The 23,582-nt window shown below is 31.5% G+C and overlaps 1 protein-coding gene across 1 annotated transcript in view; it reads left to right on the plus strand.

Moving 5' to 3' along the window:
* The window catches only part of LOC134695646 (gem-associated protein 5-like), a 153,259-nt gene that overhangs the window by 18,863 nt on the left and 110,814 nt on the right, over positions 1-23,582 (plus strand). Inside the window, exon 12 of the mRNA XM_063556963.1 lies at positions 21,494-21,687. Coding sequence (XP_063413033.1) covers positions 21,494-21,687 — 194 coding nt within the window. The remainder of the gene's footprint in view (positions 1-21,493; positions 21,688-23,582) is intronic.

Consider the following 23,582-nt stretch of genomic DNA (forward strand, 5'->3'; position numbering starts at 1 on the left):
ACAGGATCTTCTCAATGTAAATAATTATATGCTCATGTCATGGGTCATGAGATATTGATTTTCTAGTTAAAGGACAGAATTCTTAATTTGTTCATACAATATTGCTTCCATAACACAATAGTTTTAACCTTTAGCTGGTGGGATATTGGTAACATGCTTAATCCCCCTCATTTCATCAATTGTTGAATATATTGAAAACCTTTCTGAACAATTTGTACCAACACTGTACCCTGGTTATTGGTCATAGAACTGTACTCTTTACTTGGAATACGAAAATTGTGCTCAAAACACTAAATCTAGTACCATGATTGTACTAAGAAATTTTAATGACTGCAAGACCAGTGAGGCTGTAATACAGTCACTTTGTCTGTTTGTCTTTACTTCTGTCCATTCATCCATTTGTACCACTTATATTGCCATTACACTTTCTCAGGTATTACTGAATAGAATGACTATATTTAGTCAGTATCTTGACATGAAAATTTCAGGGACTGAATTTTGGGCTCTCCCTTGACACCAGTTGTGAGTATGGTTTTGGTGGCCAAAGGGGACGATAAATAACTGACCTGTGTTAAGAGAGAGGCAATATCTCTTGCACATTAAAGACACTCCTGTTGATTTAAAAAAGAGCAGGCTAAGCCGCTACAAGGCAACTGACTCACACCCACAAAGTGGAAAGGGATAAATATAAGTTGCAAAACTTGTTTCCCATTCCACTATTAATGAATGTGTTTAAACTAAACTATAGTATTTTGGCATTGATAAGTTGTATTGTGCGAACACTTTCAATGTTGAATGAATCTAAAGATATTTCATCACACCTTTCTCAAGTACTACTGATATTAGGTCAACAGCTGGGGAATCATGAGTTGTGAAGTGTTAGCACTCTTGTATTTGTTAGACACATACTTCCTGTTTTCCTGTACTTTAAATTACAAGTGTGGATATGCTTAGCTTGACAATGCATGAATTCGTGTTTAGTGTTATGACAAGAAGCAACCCTTCAATTTTGACTATTAGTTATTAGACCTCTTAAACTTTATATTTTAAAATTTGCATTTATATATATATGTACTTGAGCAGTAACTTTTAAATTGTTAAGGATTACTGTGGTGAAATTTATTTATTCATTTTTTTCTTCTTCTGATATGTAGGTGTCATGATCAGTATGCCATTGCTGCATATATATATATTTATGAATATAATTATTTTCTGTGACTGTATCTTACATTAATTTGAAGGATCCTTTACTATAGATAATTTAGCTGATCTGTAACAATAACATCTTCATGCCTTATATATCATGTACTGTAGTACGCCGCTAGATTAAAACTGACGTGGAAAGGTAACATATGGCCACCGTAAGCTTTTTTTTGAGAGCCCAGGTGGTCGTGTGGTCGTGTGGTCTAGCGGGACGGCTGCAGTGCAGGCGATTTGGTGTCACGATATCACAGTAGCATGGGTTCGAATCCCGGCGAGGGAAGAACCAAAAATTTGCGAAAGCAAATTTACAGATCTAACATTGTTGGGTTGATGTTTAGACGAGTTATATATATATATATATATATATAAACTGCACAAACAACATTTTCCAAAAGACCAAAAGCGTGAAAAAGTATATTTAAACAAAACGCATTTGACTAACAGGTCGAACAACTGATGTTCTTTAACCCTGCTGACTGCCATTGACGATTGCCAAATAAAATTGATCACAAGATGTTAATATAAATTTAATACGTCACAGAAAAAAAATATTTGTTAACTTGTGGACAGGATGTTGTGCCACAAACATTCGGTGTCAATATTTCTTTAGTACACCATATCCGGATTTCGACAATAAATGTCTCTTCAGTGATGTTAGGGATCGAAACGGTATTTGGAAGGCCATATAAAAAGTACCCTCATTTTTTAGAGAAAGTACCCTCATTTTTAGATTAACTCTTGAATTTTAAGAGTCAATATATAGGATGAACGGATCATATAAACCGGAGGGAAAATATGATACATGCCCAAACAAAAAATATAAACTAGTCTAAATTGAAAACTACGTTCAAACCTATGACTGCGTTGGATAAAAACCGCAATTTTTATACGTGTGCATGTCAAACAAATTTCGTTGTAGAAGGGTCTAAAAACTGCACAAACAACATTTTCCAAAAGACCAAAAGCGTGAAAAAGTATGTGTACTAAAGAAATATTGACACCGAATGTTTGTGGCACAACATCCTGTCCACAAGTTAACAAATATTTTTTTTCTGTGACGTATTAAATTTATATTAACATCTTGTGATCAATTTTATTTGGCAATCGTCAATGGCAGTCAGCAGGGTTAAAGAACATCAGTTGTTCGACCTGTTAGTCAAATGCGTTTTGTTTAAATATACTTTTTCACGCTTTTGGTCTTTTGGAAAATGTTGTTTGTGCAGTTTTTAGACCCTTCTACAACGAAATTTGTTTGACATGCACACGTATAAAAATTGCGGTTTTTATCCAACGCAGTCATAGGTTTGAACGTAGTTTTCAATTTAGACTAGTTTATATTTTTTGTTTGGGCATGTATCATATTTTCCCTCCGGTTTATATGATCCGTTCATCCTATATATTGACTCTTAAAATTCAAGAGTTAATCTAAAAATGAGGGTACTTTCTCTAAAAAATGAGGGTACTTTTTATATGGCCTTCCAAATACCGTTTCGATCCCTAACATCACTGAAGAGACATTTATTGTCGAAATCCGGATATGGTGTACTAAAGAAATATTGACACCGAATGTTTGTGGCACAACATCCTGTCCACAAGTTAACAAATATTTTTTTTCTGTGACGTATTAAATTTATATTAACATCTTGTGATCAATTTTATTTGGCAATCGTCAATGGCAGTCAGCAGGGTTAAAGAACATCAGTTGTTCGACCTGTTAGTCAAATGCGTTTTGTTTAAATATACTTTTTCACGCTTTTGGTCTTTTGGAAAATGTTGTTTGTGCAGTTTTTAGACCCTTCTACAACGAAATTTGTTTGACATGCACACGTATAAAAATTGCGGTTTTTATCCAACGCAGTCATAGGTTTGAACGTAGTTTTCAATTTAGACTAGTTTATATATATATATATATATATGTTTAAATACCAAGCTTGGTATGGGAACATTTAATCCAATTCTTTCTATGTACTTTCTGCATTAGCACATATTTATTCTTTAACGACTTGTTTCTAGGAAACTTGAAGGCCTTGCTTTCCAAGTGTTCTTAGTAGTCCATCTGCTGTATCACAAGCCTGTCAACACTAAGGTGATCTTGAACCTCACTCATGCAGGTGCTCTCGACTCCAATCTTAATTGATGAGAATTGTCAGTTTTCCTATCAAAGGTCAATGGTTTTTCATACGCACTCCAGCGTCCTCCATTGATAAAAACTGGCCACCATGAAAAACTCCAGGAGTTTCTTATAAAGGGTAAATTCTTGACCAGGATTTGGTTAAGACAATTTAAATTTTCAGAATCCAGAAAAAATTGAGACCTCCCCACCCTTTGATTTAGCAAAGAAATATTAAAACACATCTTTCTATGGTCTTATGTCATTTACTCTTAAGATCCAAAGGATATCAGCTTTTGTCTTTTGCTTAACATTTCCAAAGATTTTTTGGAAATACTTTTTGCTCCCCTGACCCCAACACTTTAATATGTAGTAATGAGGAACCAAATTATAAGGTATTGTAGCATTCACTAACATGCTTATCCCTGCAACAATATTATTTTGGATTTCTTAATCCTGTAATTGTTAGTTCCTGTCTGAAATTTCTGTTTTTCTGTTAATCATTATGTCACAAAGCAGTCTGTTGGTTTTTTGTATGAATTATTTCTCATTTTATTATGCCTGACTTGAATACAATATAGGTTTTCCTCATTATTGAAGGCTGTACAATGACCTATAATTGCTTTAATCAATGTCATGTAAACTCTGTTGTTATCCATTTGTTTGATGTGTTTCAGCTTTTGATTTTGCCATTTTATAAGGGATTTTCCTTTTTGAATTTTCCTTGGAGTTCCCTATTTTGTTTGGCTTTACATTGGATAGTTGTCTCAATGGTAATCATACCACATGTACCTTTAAACATACAGTGTAACCTGTGTTATCCGACACACTGGGGGACCAGAAAAAATTTACAGGGTGTTGGAATACTCAGGTTTTTCTGCAAGGATAGCACATTTGGGGCCTATGAAAATGTGTCAGTTAAAGCAGGATGTTTGAAAAGGCAAGATACACTGTAGTACTGTTCATCTTTCTCAACTATTATTTTTTAATGAAATAGATGAAAAATTCTATTTACATTGTTTATTCATTAAGCATTTAAGAGTGGCAATTACAAATAGAAGAGTCATTAATGATCATGTCAAAAAAATAAATCAATAAGTTGGTAGCTTGTGTGGTCCTAATAGTAAAAATAATTAATTTGAAATAATCAATTAAATTTTTGCATGGTGAACTCAAATAAAAAAAGGGTTTCCAACCCTACTAGAACAGTTCTAAATGAAATGAGGCATTTGAAATGAAATGAGGTTTTTGTAATACACAATATAGTTATAAGATACCCTTAAGGAAATACTAGATTATATACATTATGTACAAATGAAACACATCTTAATTGTGACCAAGTAGGCTGTCATATTACATAGAAAATGAAAATTCTCAGTTAAAAAGTTTATGTTTAAAAGCCTTATTTGTAACTACACCAATACACTTGTGCTCAAGTGTTCTGTACTTTAGTCATGCACCTCTCAAAGGAAACTTGAGTCTTTCTTTTGAAAGATAAAAATCTCTTTGTATTTTTCTGTTTTTCCTTTTTAGTATTTTTTTGGAAGATTCTTTTTAATTGTTCTGTCTATTTTGATACACTGGAATTTTCATATATTTTTTTCTTTTGTATTTTAAAAACTTCCTTTTTCACTCAGGGATTTCTCTAAAAATTCAACTGGTTGTTAAACCCAACTTGGTATTGATTAAAACTTCAATTTAGTAAAATTGTATATAAGGCAAGAGAATTACTTTTAGCTATGAGAGTTCAATGATTAATGAAAATAATATAGTGAAATACTTATTCACCTCAAGCAGCCAATCTTTGGCAATTTTGTTAGAATGAAATTAATAACATCACTGATGTATTATTAACTTCCATGTGAATAAGTCTACCACATTGAATGTCTATTAATGTGGCATTTACTTAATATTTTTTACTGGGTTTGTCTAATAAGATTTTAGAACTCATTGGCGACAGGCTTGCGGGAGGTCAGTTGGCTTTAGGTTGCAATTGTTTCATTGCAATAAATTATGAATAATTCAACCTGTGCTATTTAAATTTTAATATAGTGTGTTACTGATGACAAAATTGAGGTCGATTCAATATTCACTTTTGTCGTTCAGGAATTTATATGGTCCTTGATTGGAAAAAAGGCACTTTATATTGTTTCCATGTAATTACTTTATATGAACTGTTTAACAAATGCTTTTTAACATGTAAGTATGTAATATAACTGATGAAAAAATGAGATTAATTTTGATATTGATAATTTTCACTTTTGTCGTTCAGGAGTTATGATTCTTATTGATTAAGGTGGTACCTAACACTACAGGGAGATAACTCTGTAAAATCAGGTAAACGTTTTAATTACGTTGCATTGTTAAGGGAATATTAAGCTTCTCCATGATCAAAACTAGTGTTTGTCAAACCAGTGTAATTTTCTGATAAAATAGTCGGTTCAAATTTTTTGAAATTTTTATATTGTTGTCAAAGGGTCAAAGTGATTACTTTGTCTAATTTTTAGGAAAATTAAATGAGCCACATTATTTTTAGTGTTAGGTACCACCTTAAGGGCAATAACTTTTAGAAATAATTCACTAATCATATTTCAAATTTTAATAGGTCAAATTGATGTCTACTTCTATATTGACAATATTTTAATATTGCATTGAGGTGTAATGGCCCATAAATAAATGTAATGAAAAACATGTATGCTGTAATTTTGACAGCCACTTGTTTGTGCAATGTGTTTGCTGATTGCTAGTCAGGTCCTTCACACAGGACACATACATTGTTTAATGTTAATATGCACAATTACATTAGATCCCTCATAGTTTTAATTTTGTGCTAGTGTATAATAAGGATTTCTAAAAACTCATTGACTAAACTGACTAACAAAAATATTTCCGATTTATTTAAGATTTTTATTTCCATTACAACATCTTAATATTGACTCAGGAAGCTGTAAGATTACTTAGGAAGTGAACATTCTCAGTAAAAAAGTTAACGCCTCATTTGTAAATAGACTTTTTGCTCAAGTATATTGTATTTTCTTATCTTATATTGTTTTAGTCAGGAAACTCTCATTGGTAACTGGAGTCTTTCTTGTGCTGATAAAAATCTTTTTGTTATTTTCTTATTTTGTATAGTTTTGTTTATTCCTTTCTTTTCGTGATTCTTGAGAGTTCTTTTAGGTTTGATTTACAATATAATTTTCCTAGTTTAGTAATTATCAAAATAACACAAAAAAACTGTTGGATAAAAGTTTCAATTTAGTACATATTGAATTGTTTTATAATAGTGGCTAATTAAATTATACACTTACTCTTTTAAGATATTATACTTCCTATTTGTATTTCATTGAACTTTGGAAAGTTTCTAGAAGGACAATAAAAATGTGTTTAGTCAAAGCACCCAAGTACATAATGAGAATAAAATACAAAATAATATACATTAGGTACACAAACACAGTAAAATAGATAACAAAATAAATTTACAAAATAAGGCTGAATGAAATTACACTTGTGTTTCTTATTACATCCAGATCTAGGTTAGGGAACTTTTTTTTACATTAAGTCAATGGGAGAGAATTCTAACTTGAACAGTACTTTTACATGACCCAAAATTTAACAGTAGGCTATTTCTAAGCTTAAAATATAGGCTAGGTAGGGAAATAGAAAACACATAGTTTTTTATTTGCCCTAAATATTAATGACAGCAACTTGAAGACACATATAAAAATAAGATAAATACATGATTTTAACAAGAAACAGTTGTCTTAACAAAATTTTCAAAACCCTTTCAGTGAACAATGGAAAGGTTTTACAAGGACAATAAACATGTGTTCAGTCAAAGCACCTATAAGTACATACTAATAAGTACAAATAAAGAAATATACATTATGTACACAAAAAACATAAACAAGACAACAGTATAAAGACAACAAAAACAGTAAAATAAACAAAAAATGATGTACAAAATAAGATCAAATAAAATAATATGTGTGTTGCCTATAACATCTTTGAAAATAATATTGTAGGTAGGTAGGGAATTTTTATTAATATTACTATTATATCTTTTACAATTTTGTTCTACATTGAGTCTATGGGAGAGAAATTTTGACTTTAACAGTGCTTATTGAAAAATTACCAAACAAACATTAAGGTAACATTAGGCTATTTCTAAGCTTCAAAAATAGGGTAGTAAGGGAAATAGAAAACACACAAAGTTTTTATTTGGCCTTAATATCAATGACAGCAATTTGAAGACACATAAAATACATAGTTTCAACAAGCAACAGATGTCTTAACAAAATGTTTTATGGTGACTTGAGTAACACCGGTATCACTCAGATGACAATTCTACCTTGACAGGTAAGTTTGTATTTAGCCTACAAAATACTTATTTAGCCTTGAGAATTGAAAGGTCAGTTTATCCCATTCATACAATAGAAGTTTACCTATGAGGTTCTGAATGGGTTTACAGAATAGAGAATACATGTAATAGCAACAAAAAATAGAAAATAGAGAAAATGAACAACAAAATAAAGAAAAGAGCATAATATACTGCAGTGCAAAAGTATAAAGAATAACTGTGCAAAATAAAAAGGTAACTTTAGTTAATTGTAATGCAATACTGATAATGTAATGATCAATGCACAGAATTGATAAATAATCTTGTTACAGAAAGACTAAATAGTAAAATCATTTTCATGAGAATTTTACCGAATGAGAGTTATTTTCAAGGCTATTAAAAGAAAAATGCCCTAAACATTTAGAGAATACAGATATTAAAATAAACCATACAGGTCCTCATGTAATTTACAATATCAAAAATATAGGACACATCTAGTCAAACTGGTTTTAAACTAGATATCTAGTCAAACTGGCTTGGTATAACTGACTGTTTCTTGCCCTAGATGTCTGTATATTTCACAGTGACCATATGTGTTTGTTCTTAGAGTACATTGTATTGTCATATTTATTGATTTTCTGTTGGGACATGACCTACATTGTTAACATGCAAAACAGTGGCTTAAGATTTCAACTGATATTCGTATAATAAATTAATATTTGGAATTTGATATCCTGGTTGATGATGTTTTTTTTTTGGGACCAAGATGTTTTCTTCATTCTTGTTAACATTAAGATGATTTTAACCTTCAATGTACATTTAAGATAAAAAAAAAAGTCTATCTGAATAAAAAACTATTATGTACAGAAATATGCAATTAAAAATCCTAAAATAACTCCAAAAATTCAACATTATCAGATTTTTAACAATTAAATCAAGATGCACAAAGTTTTGAGTATTTGTCAGATTATAGGGTTCTTTTGTACTTTAGCAATACATGTATCACAATAACAATAAAGTGACCTGAATTTTTGGACAAGGTAAATGGCATGACCCCAAATTTATCAATTTCTATTGTATGAATGGGATAAACTGACCTTTCAATTCTCAAGGCTTAATAAGTATTTTATAGGCTAAATACAAACTTACCTGTCAAGGTAAAATTGTAATCTGAGTGATACCGGTGTTACTCAAGTCACCATAAACCCTCTCAGTGGACAATGGGAAGGTTCTAGGAAGACAATAAAAATCTGTTCAGTCAAAGCAACTTTGTACATACCGTATTTATTCTAATAAGCACCCCGGGGGTGAAGACAATTTCCCAAAGGGGGCGTCAATTAGAGAAACAAATTTCGTACCTTACTTCATTGACCTTTACCTGAATTTTGTTGAAACAGACTATAGTAACATACACGTGTTTCTTATTGTCTCCATAATCTATAAATAGCGTTTATCGGTAATGTGACCTCATCAAATAATTTGTTAAAATTTTCGAATGAACAAGCGTGCACATCAATGGAACATAATTTCAACAGCGTACTGTGTAACTGAAAGATATATTTTTGGAACTTTTACACACTGTGTTGGATTATCAGAGTGGATTAAAACATGGGCATTATTGATTTTACGTTTCATGTTTCTGAGTGACCGGGGCGATGTCTTTGCAATATTGTAATGGTTAAGTTTCAATTTTATTTTTTTAACTACAAAATGGGGCGTTTAATATAAGTCAAAAGATCTGAACGCACGATTTTCGGTAGGGGTCGTTAATTAGAAGGGGGGCTTTAAATAGAATAAATACGGTAATGAGAAGGAAAAAACAAAATAATATACATTATGTACACAAAAGAATATAGCGAAATAGGAAACACACATATTTTTTTTTTATTTTGCTTAGTTAAAATGTTGAAAAATGATAAAACAAAAGCAATCAAAACCGTACTGTAAAAAAGGGTGAAAGCAGAATGGGTTGACTTTTTCTTGAATAGAATAAATCAGATTGAGAAATTAAGTCATGTTAGTAACCATCTGATTTAGATTAACTTTATATATGAATAATTTTTTTTGAGTCCACAACTGACAAAGTCAAAGGGGACTTAAAGTTTGTTTGACTTAAAATTTTACCCTGGAATTAACATGACACATTTTTGGTATAGTTGGTGATTAAAGTTGTAAGTTAGAGACCTAGGTGATGCCAATCATGAGATTGTTGGTGCATTTAACAGTTTGATTATTTGTGTAAAGGTTGATACTTAAGAAGGTAGAATACCTACATATAATATGATATATAACAATTAAAAAATATATGATAAAAGATATAAAATGGTGAATTAACTGTCTTGCAAATCCCTCTTCCCTGCCATCAAATATTTAAGGTTAGTTTGGATGTAGAGTAGAGGGTCAAGGGAAAAGATAACAAGTATTAGATGATGAAAAGATTAACATTGTTTGAAATTCTTATTGAACACATACAAACAACATAGAACCAGGAAGTTTTCAGATTTCTTAGTAAGTGAAAATTCTATATTTCATTTTTACACTGCTTATATGTCCTTATAAGGCAAGTGTTTTTAACTATGCTTTTTCCTTTTATATTTTTGTAAGATACTTGAAGTTAGTCTAGTGTAAAGATAGATCACTTTCGATTTGATTTTCTCACTAATCATTGTAAACAATTTGATTCTTTTAGTTCTACAATAGCCACTGAACAGTTTTCATATTTTGTATTTTAAAAATGTCCTTATTCTTTCAAATTCAACTGATAATACTGTGACCAACTCCACTGGAGTACTAGTCCCTGGCTAGCTTTACTGACAGTTCAAATAAAAAAAGTCTATAACCAGCTTCATTAGTCCTTTACAGATAAAAGTCTCTGAGCGGCTCTCTTGGTCATCAGATGTACTAGTTTCTGACAAACTTTATTGACCCTTCAGATGTTGTTGTCTTCGACCAGAAATACTGGACTTTGTAATAGTCCCTCACTTAATTCACTGCTTCATTAGATGTGCTAGTCTATGACTAACTTTGATGGTCCTTCAGATGTTCTAGATGTAGTGCTGAAAGTCTGAAAGATAGATTCAACTAGCAAATAAACTTCTAGAAAATTCCCCATTATAGAAAGTTAACTTTTAGTAATAGTCTTGGATCCAGAAATGTTTCTCATAATTTATGAATCAATTTTAATCCATGAGTTATGCATTGATAGCATCACTGATTTTATTCCAAAAAATCGCAATGCCGATTTCATTGCTTGGATATTGAATATATGACTGCTTTTGAATATGTTCACACAATAAAAGTGGTAAATCTTTTGATGACAGTTTCTCATAAAAGACAAGAAAAAGAATGTTTTTTCCTTTCCTTGAATGAGTACTTTCCATTCTTGCCATGTTTAACTCAAACATACAAAGATCTGATTCAAGAAAAGATCTGGTTATGATGCAGATTGTTTTCCGACTTGTTTGGATGGCTGTTACCATGTTGTTATTGATGTCATGACCTGGAATGAAATCTCTTTCATGAATACACAGCTTCAAGTTTCTGTCTTCTTCAAGATTTTTGATGCAGTGGTCTATAACAAACATCCGATTCCCATCTGAATAAGATATGAATGCATCATAATCATATTCCCTTGAGTCTTCATCCTTTTTCTCTTTAGAAATGTATTTCATCCTAGCTGTATAGTACATGTAGCGAAGTTTCCATCGTTGTTTATAGATAACTACAGCTGAGGAAAGTAGCATAGCTGTTATAATGCCAAAAACAGTCAATGACACACTAAGAGTCAAATAAGTAGTATTCTTTGTCTTTGGTTTCAGTTTAAAACATTCTTGTTCAAGATAAAATATTGCTTTATTAAAAATGTTGGCTTTTGATATGGGGACATGTCCAGAAATGCATTGATATTTAGAGAATCGGATAAAATGATGACGAAGTTGTCTCATCCACTGTAAAAATGAAAATGTGTTGCATGTGCATTGAAATGGGTTGTTACCAAGATCAATTTTTGTATTATTGTTTTTTTGAAGCAGTGTATCAATTTCTTTCATTGATGTTTTTGTTAAAAATTTTATTTCATTGTTTGCAAGGTTTAAAGCTTGTAATTCTTTCAAGTGTGAAAGATCAAAACTGATGTTTGAAATATTATTAAAACTCAGGTCGATGTTTTTTAGGTAAGGCTGACCATTGAAAATTTCTGTATTGAGCTTGTATATATAATTATGGGACAGAGATATGTTTTCAAGTTTACTTGATTGTGTTATCAAATAACTATTGTTAACCAAGTAATTTCCAAGTCTGTTATGTTTTAAATCTAGTGTTACAACAGAAGAAAGATTTAAAGCTATCCAAGATAAATTATTCCTAGTCAAATTTAGAAGTTGAAGACTTGGTGGTGCATTAATAACTACTTGTGTAGTAGTACAATATTGGTTTAAACCAAAGATATTTGTTACATGTAATTGACGAAAAGATGTGTTAATCAAACATTCATCTAATAAGTTCTGTACACAGATGGGAAACATTTTACCTTTTTGATTATTATTTAACAAATTTTGTATTATAAGAATTTCAGTTGATGAATTTGAAATTTTTGAAATCAATTTTATGATAGAATTTTGTAGCAATTGTAGCAACCATAAAAGAGTATGAGGATGAAATTCATCATCCAAAAATATTTTATTTATTCCTCCATAATCAATTTGTAACAATTTTAACTTGTCAAGTGTTGACAATGTAAAAGTATCAAACTTGAAATTTAGTGAAAAAAAGATGTGTAAATGTGTTAAGTTAGGTGTATATTGAAAGAAGGTATTGCTTAATTCTATTCCCCGACTTGAACTCTTTATAAATAAATAGAGTGAATAAAGGTGAGGAAGTTTGCAATATTCTTTTCCAAAACCTGTTGTAGAATCTTCTAGTTCATGTACATCCATCTTCAAAATTTCAAGCTTTGTTAAATGTGCTATTGTTTTATCTTGAAAAATACTTGTAAAGCGAGCACCATTGTTTTCAATTGAAAGTAGTTTCAGTGATTTGAGTGGCTGAAAAATAATGTTTGGAAATTGGTTGGAACCATAAAACAGGTTGTTATCATTGAGCCTTAGTTGCTGCAGCTTCTCAAGTCCATTAAAGGCTCCATCAAGTATTGAATATAGTTTATTGAAAGATAAATCCAGTACTGTAAGAATCGTCATATTGTTAAACTGATTAAAGTAGATAGAAGTAAAAAAGTTGTGTTGCAAGTTCAGAGAAAAAGTGTTTGATGGTGATAGGGGAATATCAGATAATCTCATGTTTGAACAATCAACATAGAGGTCTCCGTTGTCATAATTTTCTTTACACATGTGTGCACTCTCCTTGTCATTTAAAATGTAACTGCATGATACAAATAACATCAGCACAAAGTTGTACAGTAGAGCATGTTTCATCATGTTCTGCCAGGATATTATCTGTAAAATATAGAATTTGATCAAGCTTGTTCCCTGATAGTCTAAAATGCATTTATTATAAAAAAAAATACCAGCATTTTAAAGTTATAGATACATGTATGATAAAATTGAGAATGGAAATGAGGAATGTGTCAAAGAGACAACAACCCGACCATATAAAAAAAACAACAGCAGAAGGTCACCAACAGGTCTTCAATTTAGCGAGAAATTCCCGCACCCGGAGGCGTCCTTCAGCTGGCCCCTAAACAAATATATACTAGTTCAGTGATAATGAACGCCATACTAATTTCCAAATTGTACACAAGAAACTAAAATTAAAATAATACAAGACTAACAAAGGCCAGAGGCTCCTGACTTGGGACAGGCGTAAAAATGCGGCAGGGTTAAACATGTTTGTGAGATCTCAACCCTCCTCCTTTACCTCTAACCAATATAGAAAAGTAAACGCATAACAATACGCACATTTAAATTTCAGTTCAAGAGAAGTCCGAGTCTGATGTCAGAAGATGTAACCAAAGAAAATAAACAAAATGAAAATAATACATAAATAACAACAGACTACTAGCAGTTAACTGACATAATTGCCAGCTCCAGACTTTAATTAAACTGACTGAAAGATTATGATTTCATCATATGAACATCATAATCTTTCAGTCAGTTTAATTAAACTCACACCACATCTTCCTATATCTATCAAGCACAATCCTTCCCGTTAGGGGTTTAGTATCATACCATCATAACATATATGAGAAGAACATAACTTGTGTCATGCCAACAACTGTTTTTAGAATAAATGTGTTTAGTTCCGATGCAAAGACCTTATCAGTGACTCAATATTAACGCCAAAATATGCAATCTTTAATGACTTGACAACAGTATCGTAATTATATCCCTTCTTAATAAGTCTATTCAAAGGTTTTGTAAGTTTATCATAAATTTTAGTATTCAGCTTTCTGTTAGTGATATAGATACAAATATTTAGCTTATTCATCAACTGTAGTAAATTTGTTCATAGATCAGTTCTTGAGATCACTACAAATACACCATTCCCATATTTACATGTATGTAGTACAATTTCATCATGCCACATTTGACTAAATATTCCAGTATTCGTTGGTTAAAAAAAATTCTGAAGAAACTACTTCAATAAATTGATCCAACTTCACATTATAGGTTGCACTTTGTAAAAAGTTATCAAAGGTTTCAGGATTATAATTTAATACGCCTGACGCATGTTTTGTCTACATAAGACTCATCAGTGACACTCAGTTCAAAATAGTTATAAAGCCAAAAAAGTAAAAAATTGAAGAGCATTGAGGATCCAAATTCCAAAAAGTTGTGCCAAGGTAATCTATTCCTGGGATAAGAAAATCCTTAGTTTTTTGAAAAATTCTAAATACAACTATTTCACAAACCACATCTATTTACAAAGATTCAGCGAAAAAACAATTAGAATTCAAAAAGTTTTTAATCACGCCTCAGGCTCTTTTGGGCAGATATTTAATATTATTGTCATATGTGTGCATGCAAAACAAATTTCTTGGTAGATGGGTCTAAACACAGCACAAACAACATTTTCCAAAAGACCAAAAAAAGTGAAAAAGTAAATTTTAATAAAACGCATTAGACTAGCTGCGGTCAAACAACTGATGTTGCCTGTACCAAGTCAGGAATATGACAGCTCTTGTCCAAAATTTTTTGATGTGTTTTGTCATTTGATTTTGCCATGTGATTAGGGACTTTCAGAATATTCAAATAGATTATCCTCCGAGTTTAGTTTTTTTGTGATTTTACTTTTTTTTTTATATATTTATATAAAATTTAATTGGTTTGATCTTATGGATGAACATATTTGCTTTATTTATTCTCATTTCTTCAGTATTTTGGTAATTTATTGGTAGCACATAAAACAAAAGTTAATCATTCCAGTTTCTGTATGTTGGATGTGTTGATGTTGACCTGTATATTTCTGTTCTGTTTGGCCAATACAATCTTTTTGGCACCAATTATATTTTTGTACATAAACTATATCCTGATGCACACGTCAAAGAGTTCAGTAAACACAGAACTCAATTTGAAGTATATATTCAACAAATGCATGAATGCAGAATGGTCATCGAAGTGACTACACTTGCAAGTCCGACCTACCTGTAAGTCGTCATTTGAGATCACCTGGTCACTCCAAAGCTGATCTCAAAAACCTTACTATCACAATCATAAACCACAAGGAGGGTTGGTCGAAGGTCTACAGAGTCGCTTGGGAAAGATTTTGGAAAAGAAAGTTAAGGACAGTTTCCCCAGAGGGCATCAATGAAAAAAGCATAGAATGAGTCACTCATTTTCCTGTCATCACTTGTTTCCAGTAACTCCAGCTTCCGTACTGGCTTTACAGTCTGAAGATATTTTTAAATTACTAGCTTAAATAACGGCTCCATTCATTTGGGATGGATGTTTAAGTACGTAGCCACGTTCAATTATTTTACCTTATTAGATAAAACTTAGTTAATCATTGTTAAACTACTATTCGTTTGGGAGGCTTAAATATGTAGTTTCTGTCGCCATTGCCCTACCGTTGTCAAATTTGAAATAATATACCAACTTGGATCAGTTAGGGCATTTTTGATATTTTTGTTGATGACTGCCCTCAATGCAGTTTTCCCATTTAACCTGTCACAACCTTTGGAAATTTAGAGTTGTGCTAGTTCACATCGCAATTAGCTATTTTTATTTGGCATATCTTTGTAATCTTTGCGTGTGTTTGAAATTGTAAAAATTGTACCAGCGTCTGTGGTGTCCGCTTAAATTGTATAAACTTCAAGATTTTGATAGTGTCTCAATTTGAATATATTGACATGATTCATTTGACATGGTGCTATTACCGAAGAAGGGTATCTGTTATCCTAAATATCTAATATTTTTGTGTTTCATAGTTTAATTTAATGGTGATGTTGTACCCTTTTTGAATTGATATATATATGTTAACAAGTCTATATTGAAAACAATATTCAAACTTTGATGATTTTTAATCTTAGGTTAGATTGTTTACATTAGTTACAGTTTGGCAGAAGCCTATATCTAAACATTGTATATACTTACATAAAACATATGAAAGAATGAGATGTTTTGTGGGTAAAATTTAGGTCAGGTCAAATGTAAAGGGGTGTTCCAAAGGGAACTCTAATACTAACAACAATGCACTTTAGTAGAACACCCTTCCTTTAAGAATGGTACGGCTACCATTGGAGCCATAAAAGCAGGAACGAATATTTGCTCAGGGTTGACATAAGACCATGGTACGGTTCGTTGATATTAAAGATTGCTGCCATTTATATATTAGATATAATTACTTGTACTTGTTGGAGTTGACAAGCTGAGCCGTATTGTAGTGCAGTATATGACAAGTGTGAGTCTGTGTGAACAACTTGTCAGTACATTATTGTACCAAGAGAACAAGTGACATTTTGGTCATATGTTTTATGAGTCATATGTAGACGAAACACTCGTCTGGTGTACTAAATTATAATCCTGATACCTTTGATAACTATTTACACCACTGGGTCGATGCCACTGCTGGTGGAAATTTCGTCCCCGAGGGTATCACCAGCCCAGTAGTCAACACTAAGGTGTTGACATGAATTTCAATAATGTGGTCATTTTGTATAAATTTTCTCTTCACAAAAGTTGAAATTATCCAAAAAGTAAGGATTTTCTTATTCCAGGCATAGTTTCCTTAGCCGTATTTGGAATTTTGGATCCTCAATGCTCTTCAACTTTGTAATTGTTTGGCTTTATAAATATTTTGATGTGAGCGTCACTGATGAGTCTTATGTAGACAAAACGCACGTCTGGCGTACTAAATTATAATCCTGGTACCTTTGATAACTATTAACTTGTAGGGTACATAATTGTACCAAGAGGACCAGTTTGTTCCAGACCAAAAGCAAAATGCTGTTTGTACAAATTTGTATTTTTTGTATATATTTAAAAGTGGAATGAATAATAAATAGATAAATTGGACCGTTGAAGCAAGAGCAGTTGTATATATTTTAGTTCATTGATTTCACTTTATGAATAAAGTTAACTTGCTTTTATATTTTGTGAATAAAACATTTTGAATCCAGTATCAAACTGGTAAAGGACTCATTCTAGAATAGAAATTGAACGCTTACCCTGTGTACATGTTGCAAAACCTATGATTGCCTTGAATTAAACTGCAATTTTTATATGTGTGCATTTAAAACAAATTTCGGTCTAAATACAGTTCAAACAACATGTTTATATGAAGAAACTTTTGTCATAAATTATATCAGCCAAAAAATTATATTTTTTTTTTACCTAAGTGCAGGTTTTCATTAAAAAAAAATTAAGGGATTATTGCTCATTTTAGTCTATTGAAGCTATATATAATTATGTCATGCTTTTGTTTTTATGAATGAGTCCTTAAAAGTAAAAATACAAACTTACTGTTAATTGAAGTGTCAACATCAAAAGTGATAATGTTTCTGTAAGTAGGAAGAAAATAATCTTATTTTTAACTTGTATATTTCGTCATATAAGTAAATTGGGAAACAGGAAAACATAAGAGCTTTGTCCTGTTGTGTGATATCAAACCCTTTACATAAAGAGACATTAGATACCAGTCAGGTCCAGTCTACTTAAAATTAACCAAATACAAAATATATATAACTTAATTACCACTAAATATTTTGACATTAATGAAATAACTAAGAATAATTTATAATTTCTTTTCAAACATGGAAGTAATATTGAAAGGAATAATGACGTCGTTACTTCAAAGGTTTCATCTGCATTATCACCCATTTTTCGATAACTCGTTTATTGGTTTGATATCTGGCATGGAAGTTGAATCTCTGAATGTGATCAATCAAATCACTGACACTTTTTGGTCATTTTTGTGTTCACAGAGAATTACGAACAGACAAGTTTTTGTCATATATACGTGCAAAGTAACCCGAATAGTCCATTTGTTACATTCCGTTGATATAATTAAGGTTTGTTTTTATTGCAATTACCAATTGAATATAGCTGTAGGACAATATATATGATAAGAGATTAATCAGACATGTGGACATGGTTGAAAAAAATATTGAAAACAACACATTATTAATTTCTTGCGTCCGAAGCGCTTTTCTGGATTTACCTTCATCAGGAACGTTCAAAGCCAAACATTTGAAATCTGAAGATGTATAAGTACCGAAACCGTTGAAGAGCTGTATGTCAAAAATACCTAAAATAAATAGCCAAATTCATCTAAAGCCAACTTTGCCTGAGGGAGTTGAAACCACAGTTTCTTAATAATTTATAAATTTATAAACGGACAATTTTAGAAAAGTTTGTTTAATCATGTCAGTACCGAAATACTGACTACTGAGCTGATGATACCATCGGGAACTGATAGTCCACCAGCAGAGGTATCGACCCAGTGATGTATAAAATATTGAAAACAACACATTATTAATTTCTTGCGTCCAAAGCGCTTTTCTGGATTTACCTTCATCAGGAACGCTCAAAGCCAAATATTTGAAATCCAAAGATGTATAAGTATCGAAACCGTTGAAGAGCTGTATGTCAAAAATACCTAAAATGAATAGCCAAATTCATCTAAAGCCAACTTTGCCTGAGGGAGTTGAAACCTTAGTTTCTTAATAATTTATAAATTTATAAACGGACAATTTTAGAAAAGTTTGTTTAATCATGTCAGTACCGAAATACTGACTACTGAGCTGATGATACCCTCGGGGACTGATAGTCCACCAGCAGAGGTATCGACCCAGTGATGTAAAAAATATTGAAAACAACATCTGAAACTTATCTAATTAGCAAAAACTAAATTAAAATTTTGACAAATATTTTGTTTAAAATAAGCAAATTTTTGTATGTATTTGGACTGGACATGTAAGATGCAATGATTTTGGTACTTGTATATGTTTACAATTTGATTACTTATTTCTATTAAAAATTTTAACAAGCGCCAGGTAGTTTCATATTCCGGAAATGGTTTTCCGATGTGTGTTGGACATTTAACATTGACTCTCTCTCTTCCTGTTTAACGAATATAACCTGTCATGTTTTACTATGTTAGTCAATAAATAGACAATATCTCAAGTCGTACATTTGTGTAGTGATTTTCCTTATTGGCGCAGTAAATTTATTTCATCCATATTTTAACTTCCATGAACAGCATCTTGAAATACATATATGCCTGGAAGACTGGTCAGAAGGTAAACAACAAACTCTTTTTAAAGCTATAATCAATTGAAGTCAAAATAATTCAGAGATCAATGATGATAAAGTGTAATGGATCATAACCAGTGAAACAATGGTCATGTACATGTATGTAGTAAACTTTTGTAGTTTATTAAATAGATGAAGTTTGAAGTTATCATTTTATTATCTATCAACAAAATCCTTTCTAAAAATGCTGAAGATATATATTAAACATCATTCAAAATGATTTTTTTTTTAAATTCATTGTAAATACTTTTAGGAGTTGATTTTCATAGCTCTGGAAAATTTATACAGCCAGTGTCAAGCCTCTCAGATAAAGCTAAAAAAAAGCATATTTTGCATTGAAGTCAAAACTACCATATAGTGAAAATTTGTCTGTTAAGACTTGTCTCAAGCTTTTTAATTTAATGATAATTCCTATTTTAACTTATGGAACAGAAGTATGGATACCAGAATTCAAACCAAATTTTGAAGCATTAGACAAAAGTAAATTGAAAAAACACAAAACTCCATATTCATGATATTTAAAAACATACTTGGGGTTCATGGAAAGTCTTCCAATCTAGCAGTGCGGTGTGAATTGGGCACTTTACCCATTAGCATTAAATGTTATCAACTTATGTATAAATACTATGTGCGTCTCATTGCTATTGGTGAACGGTCTGGTGATCCTTGTCTGGTGGTCCTCATGAAACTCTCAAGGCTGCTTTTGAAGTGGACAAAACTCTTGCAAATAGAGAAAATTCATGGTCTAATATAAACTATCTGAATTAATGAAACATATTGGAATACCCTTAAGCAAACATTGTAATAGTAATTTCAAACAGAAACTAGAAGATTTCTACAAAAATAAAATTGTATTTGAACTATCTAAGATAAAAGATGGAAACTGTGGTAAACTTTTTTTTTTAGTAAAATTTACACTAAATTCAAACAACAAGAATATTTAAACTTAAATATTCTTAAAAACCTTAGAAAAAAACTCACTAAATTAAGAATAAGTGCACACTCATTAGCAATAGAAACTGGTAGGTATGCAAGACCAAAAATACCCTCTAATGAGAGATTTTGTAAATTTTGCACAGGAAAAATTGAAATTGAGATACATTTCTTGATTGAAATTGTCCGCAATTTTATCAAAATTAGATCTAAATATAAAATTAATGATATTAATTCAAACAATTTGGATGAAAATTTTACCAAAATGTTAAATCTTATGTCTGAAAAAGAATTTAAATCTATTTGCATGTATATTGAAGAAGCTCTTGATTTGAGAGACCACCATACCGTTTCATCAGATAATAATAATATTTTACAGTAGCTCTTGCATATACATATATATTATATACATATCAATTATATTGTGTGCTTTAAGTAAATTTATGAAAATCTAGAATAATACTGATGTTTAAGTTTATGGTACATGTATCAATATCAGTTTATAATGTATTGGTATACACAGAATTGGCTTATGACTTGTTACATGCATCTTTATTTCATTTATATGTTGTTTTCATATTATAAGTGTCTACTGTATTTGGATCACGCCTCTATTGTGCTCTTTCCAGTAGAATATTGAATTGAATTGAATTGTAATCAGATGTAATCATGATTACTTTGCCAAAGTAATTATTAATTTAATCAGACACTTGCAGAAATGATGTTATCATTAATTTAATTTAATCGTACAAATGACAAAAGTAATTGTAATTTAATCAATTACATTGAAAGTAATCTAACCCATCTCTGAGTTTGTAGAGCATGAAGGAACCATTCTAAAATGGCTAAAGGTCAACACAAGCCTAATGTTTAGGAAAAGTATGATAGACTGGACAGCAAAGAAAAAAGTTTATGAAAGTCCTAGTTGGCCAGGTTACTAATTCTTTGGTTGGGCCTGAAATTTTAACTAAAAAAGCTTGGAAAATGTTTCGAGAAATTTTTATAATGTAAATATCATCATGATCATTGTATCATTTATTTTTCAGGGGTAAAATTCTGCCTTGAGCTGTTTTTTGTATAATTTTGAAAAATCTTGGAAGATTTAAGATAACTGTTAACGAGTTCCATTAATTATAAAGTATCATTTTTGTGATAAAAATAAGTTTCAAATTAAAATGCATTTACATTTTGTTTATCTAATTTCAGGTCCATAGAAATTCTGGATCTACCCGACCTGAAACTGAGAGGAACTGTCCATGTTCATAAGAAGTTGATCAATGCTATTGTCTGGCATCCACAGTACACAACAACCTCCAGCGCTGGTTCACCATACAAGAACCTGATAGCAACTGGTTCCAATGAATCCAGTATCAATATCATTGATTTGAAACCAATAATAGGTATGTTGTTATTTGCCCTGGTATTTGTAGTTTATCTTTGACTTTATACATGTATAAGCTGATTGAGCGTTTGAACCCGCTATATTTTGTTGCCCCTTTCCTAAGTCAGGAACCTGATGTTCAGTGGTTGTCATTTGTTGATATGGTTCATAAGTGTTTCTCGTTTCTCATTTTTAGCTCACCAGGCCCGACGGTCCCCATGTGAGCTTATATCATCACTTGGCGTCCATAGTCCTCCGTCGTCGTTGTTGTCATTAACTATTTCAAGAATCTACTCCTCTGCAACTATTTGGCTCAATACCTTCAAACATTAACTGAATGTTCCGTGGGGTATTTTGTTTATACATTGTATCCAAAGTTTTGATCCATCTACAAACATGGCTTCCATGGCTTAAAAAGAACATTGGGGTCAAATGCAGTTTTTGGCTTATATCTCAAAAAGTAAAGCATGTAGAGCAAATCTAACAGAGTAAAAATGTTAAATAGATTTCTGGAAGCTTTATAGCAACTGCTTTTTCCAGCGCTATAACACTTTGATTATGGTTTGCTGTTTCATCACTGTCCCAAGTTAGGGGGAGGGTTGAGCACTCACAAACATGTTTAACCCTGCCACATTCTTTATGTGCCTGTCCCAATTCAGGAGCCTGTAATTCAGTGTTGGTCCTTGGTTTCTGTTGGTCATATTTGTTTTTAGTAAATTGTTTTGTTATAAATTTGGCCATCAGTTTTCTCAACTGAAATGTTTCATTTTTAGCTCACCTGGCCCTTAAGTGAACTTTTCATACTTGGTGTCCGTTGTCCGTCACCATCATCGTCATCGTTAAATTGTTTACAAAAATATTCTCCTCTAAACTATGTGGCCAAATTTAACAAAAGTTGACCATAATCATCATTAGGGTATCTAGATTAGAAAATGTGTCCTATGACTGCTCCTGCCAACCAACATGACCAACATTGCTAAAAACAGAACAGGGGTATAATGCAGTTTTTGGCTTATATCTCTAAAACTGTAGCATTTAGAGCAAATCTGACATGGGGTTAAAATGTTGATCAGTTTTAGCTCTATCTGCCCTGAAATTTTCAGACAAATCAGTATACTGGTTGTTGGATTGCTGCCCCTGAAACTGGATGCATTGATGTGTTTAAAAAGCTGATATCCCTGTATAATGAAATATAAAGTGCCCTCCCGGCTGTCACAAACAAGAATGTGTCCACAGTACACGGATGCCTCACTCCCACTATCATTTTCCATGTTTAGTGGACCGTGAAAATCGAAAAATTCTCTAATTTGGCATAAAAATTAGAATGATCTTATCAAAGGGAACATGTATACTAAGTTTCAAGTTGATTGGACTTTGACTTTATCAAAAACTACCTTGACCAAAAACTTTAACCTAAAATTTGCACTATCATTTTCTATGTTTAGTGAACCGTAAAATTGGGGTCAAAACTATAATTTGGCATTAAAATTAGAAAGATCATATCACAGGGCACATGTATACTAAGTTTCAAGTTGATTGAACTTCAACTTCATCAAAAACTACCTTGACCAATAACTTTAACCTGAAGGGGGACAGAGGGACGAATAAACAGACGAATGAACAAACGAACGGTCACACAGACAAGAAAACATAATGCCCCTCTACTATCGTAGGTGGGGCATAAAAAACAATTCTGGAAAGCTCTAAGCTATTAAAAGGAAGTAGCTACTGTTCATTTTAAAGTAAAAATTGAAATTGAGTTATCTCCCTTGTGGCATGATGAAATTGTAACTGAAATTATTTTGTCAATATGGAACATTGAAAATGAATGATAAATTTATTTTTCAACTTGGACACCACAGAATTTGTGAAAGGAAAAGAAATCAACATTTATGTTTGGTCTTGAAGTGATCT

The sequence above is a fragment of the Mytilus trossulus genome, chromosome 14 (genome assembly GCF_036588685.1).
Source record: "Mytilus trossulus isolate FHL-02 chromosome 14, PNRI_Mtr1.1.1.hap1, whole genome shotgun sequence".
Lineage (NCBI taxonomy): Eukaryota > Metazoa > Mollusca > Bivalvia > Mytilida > Mytilidae > Mytilus > Mytilus trossulus.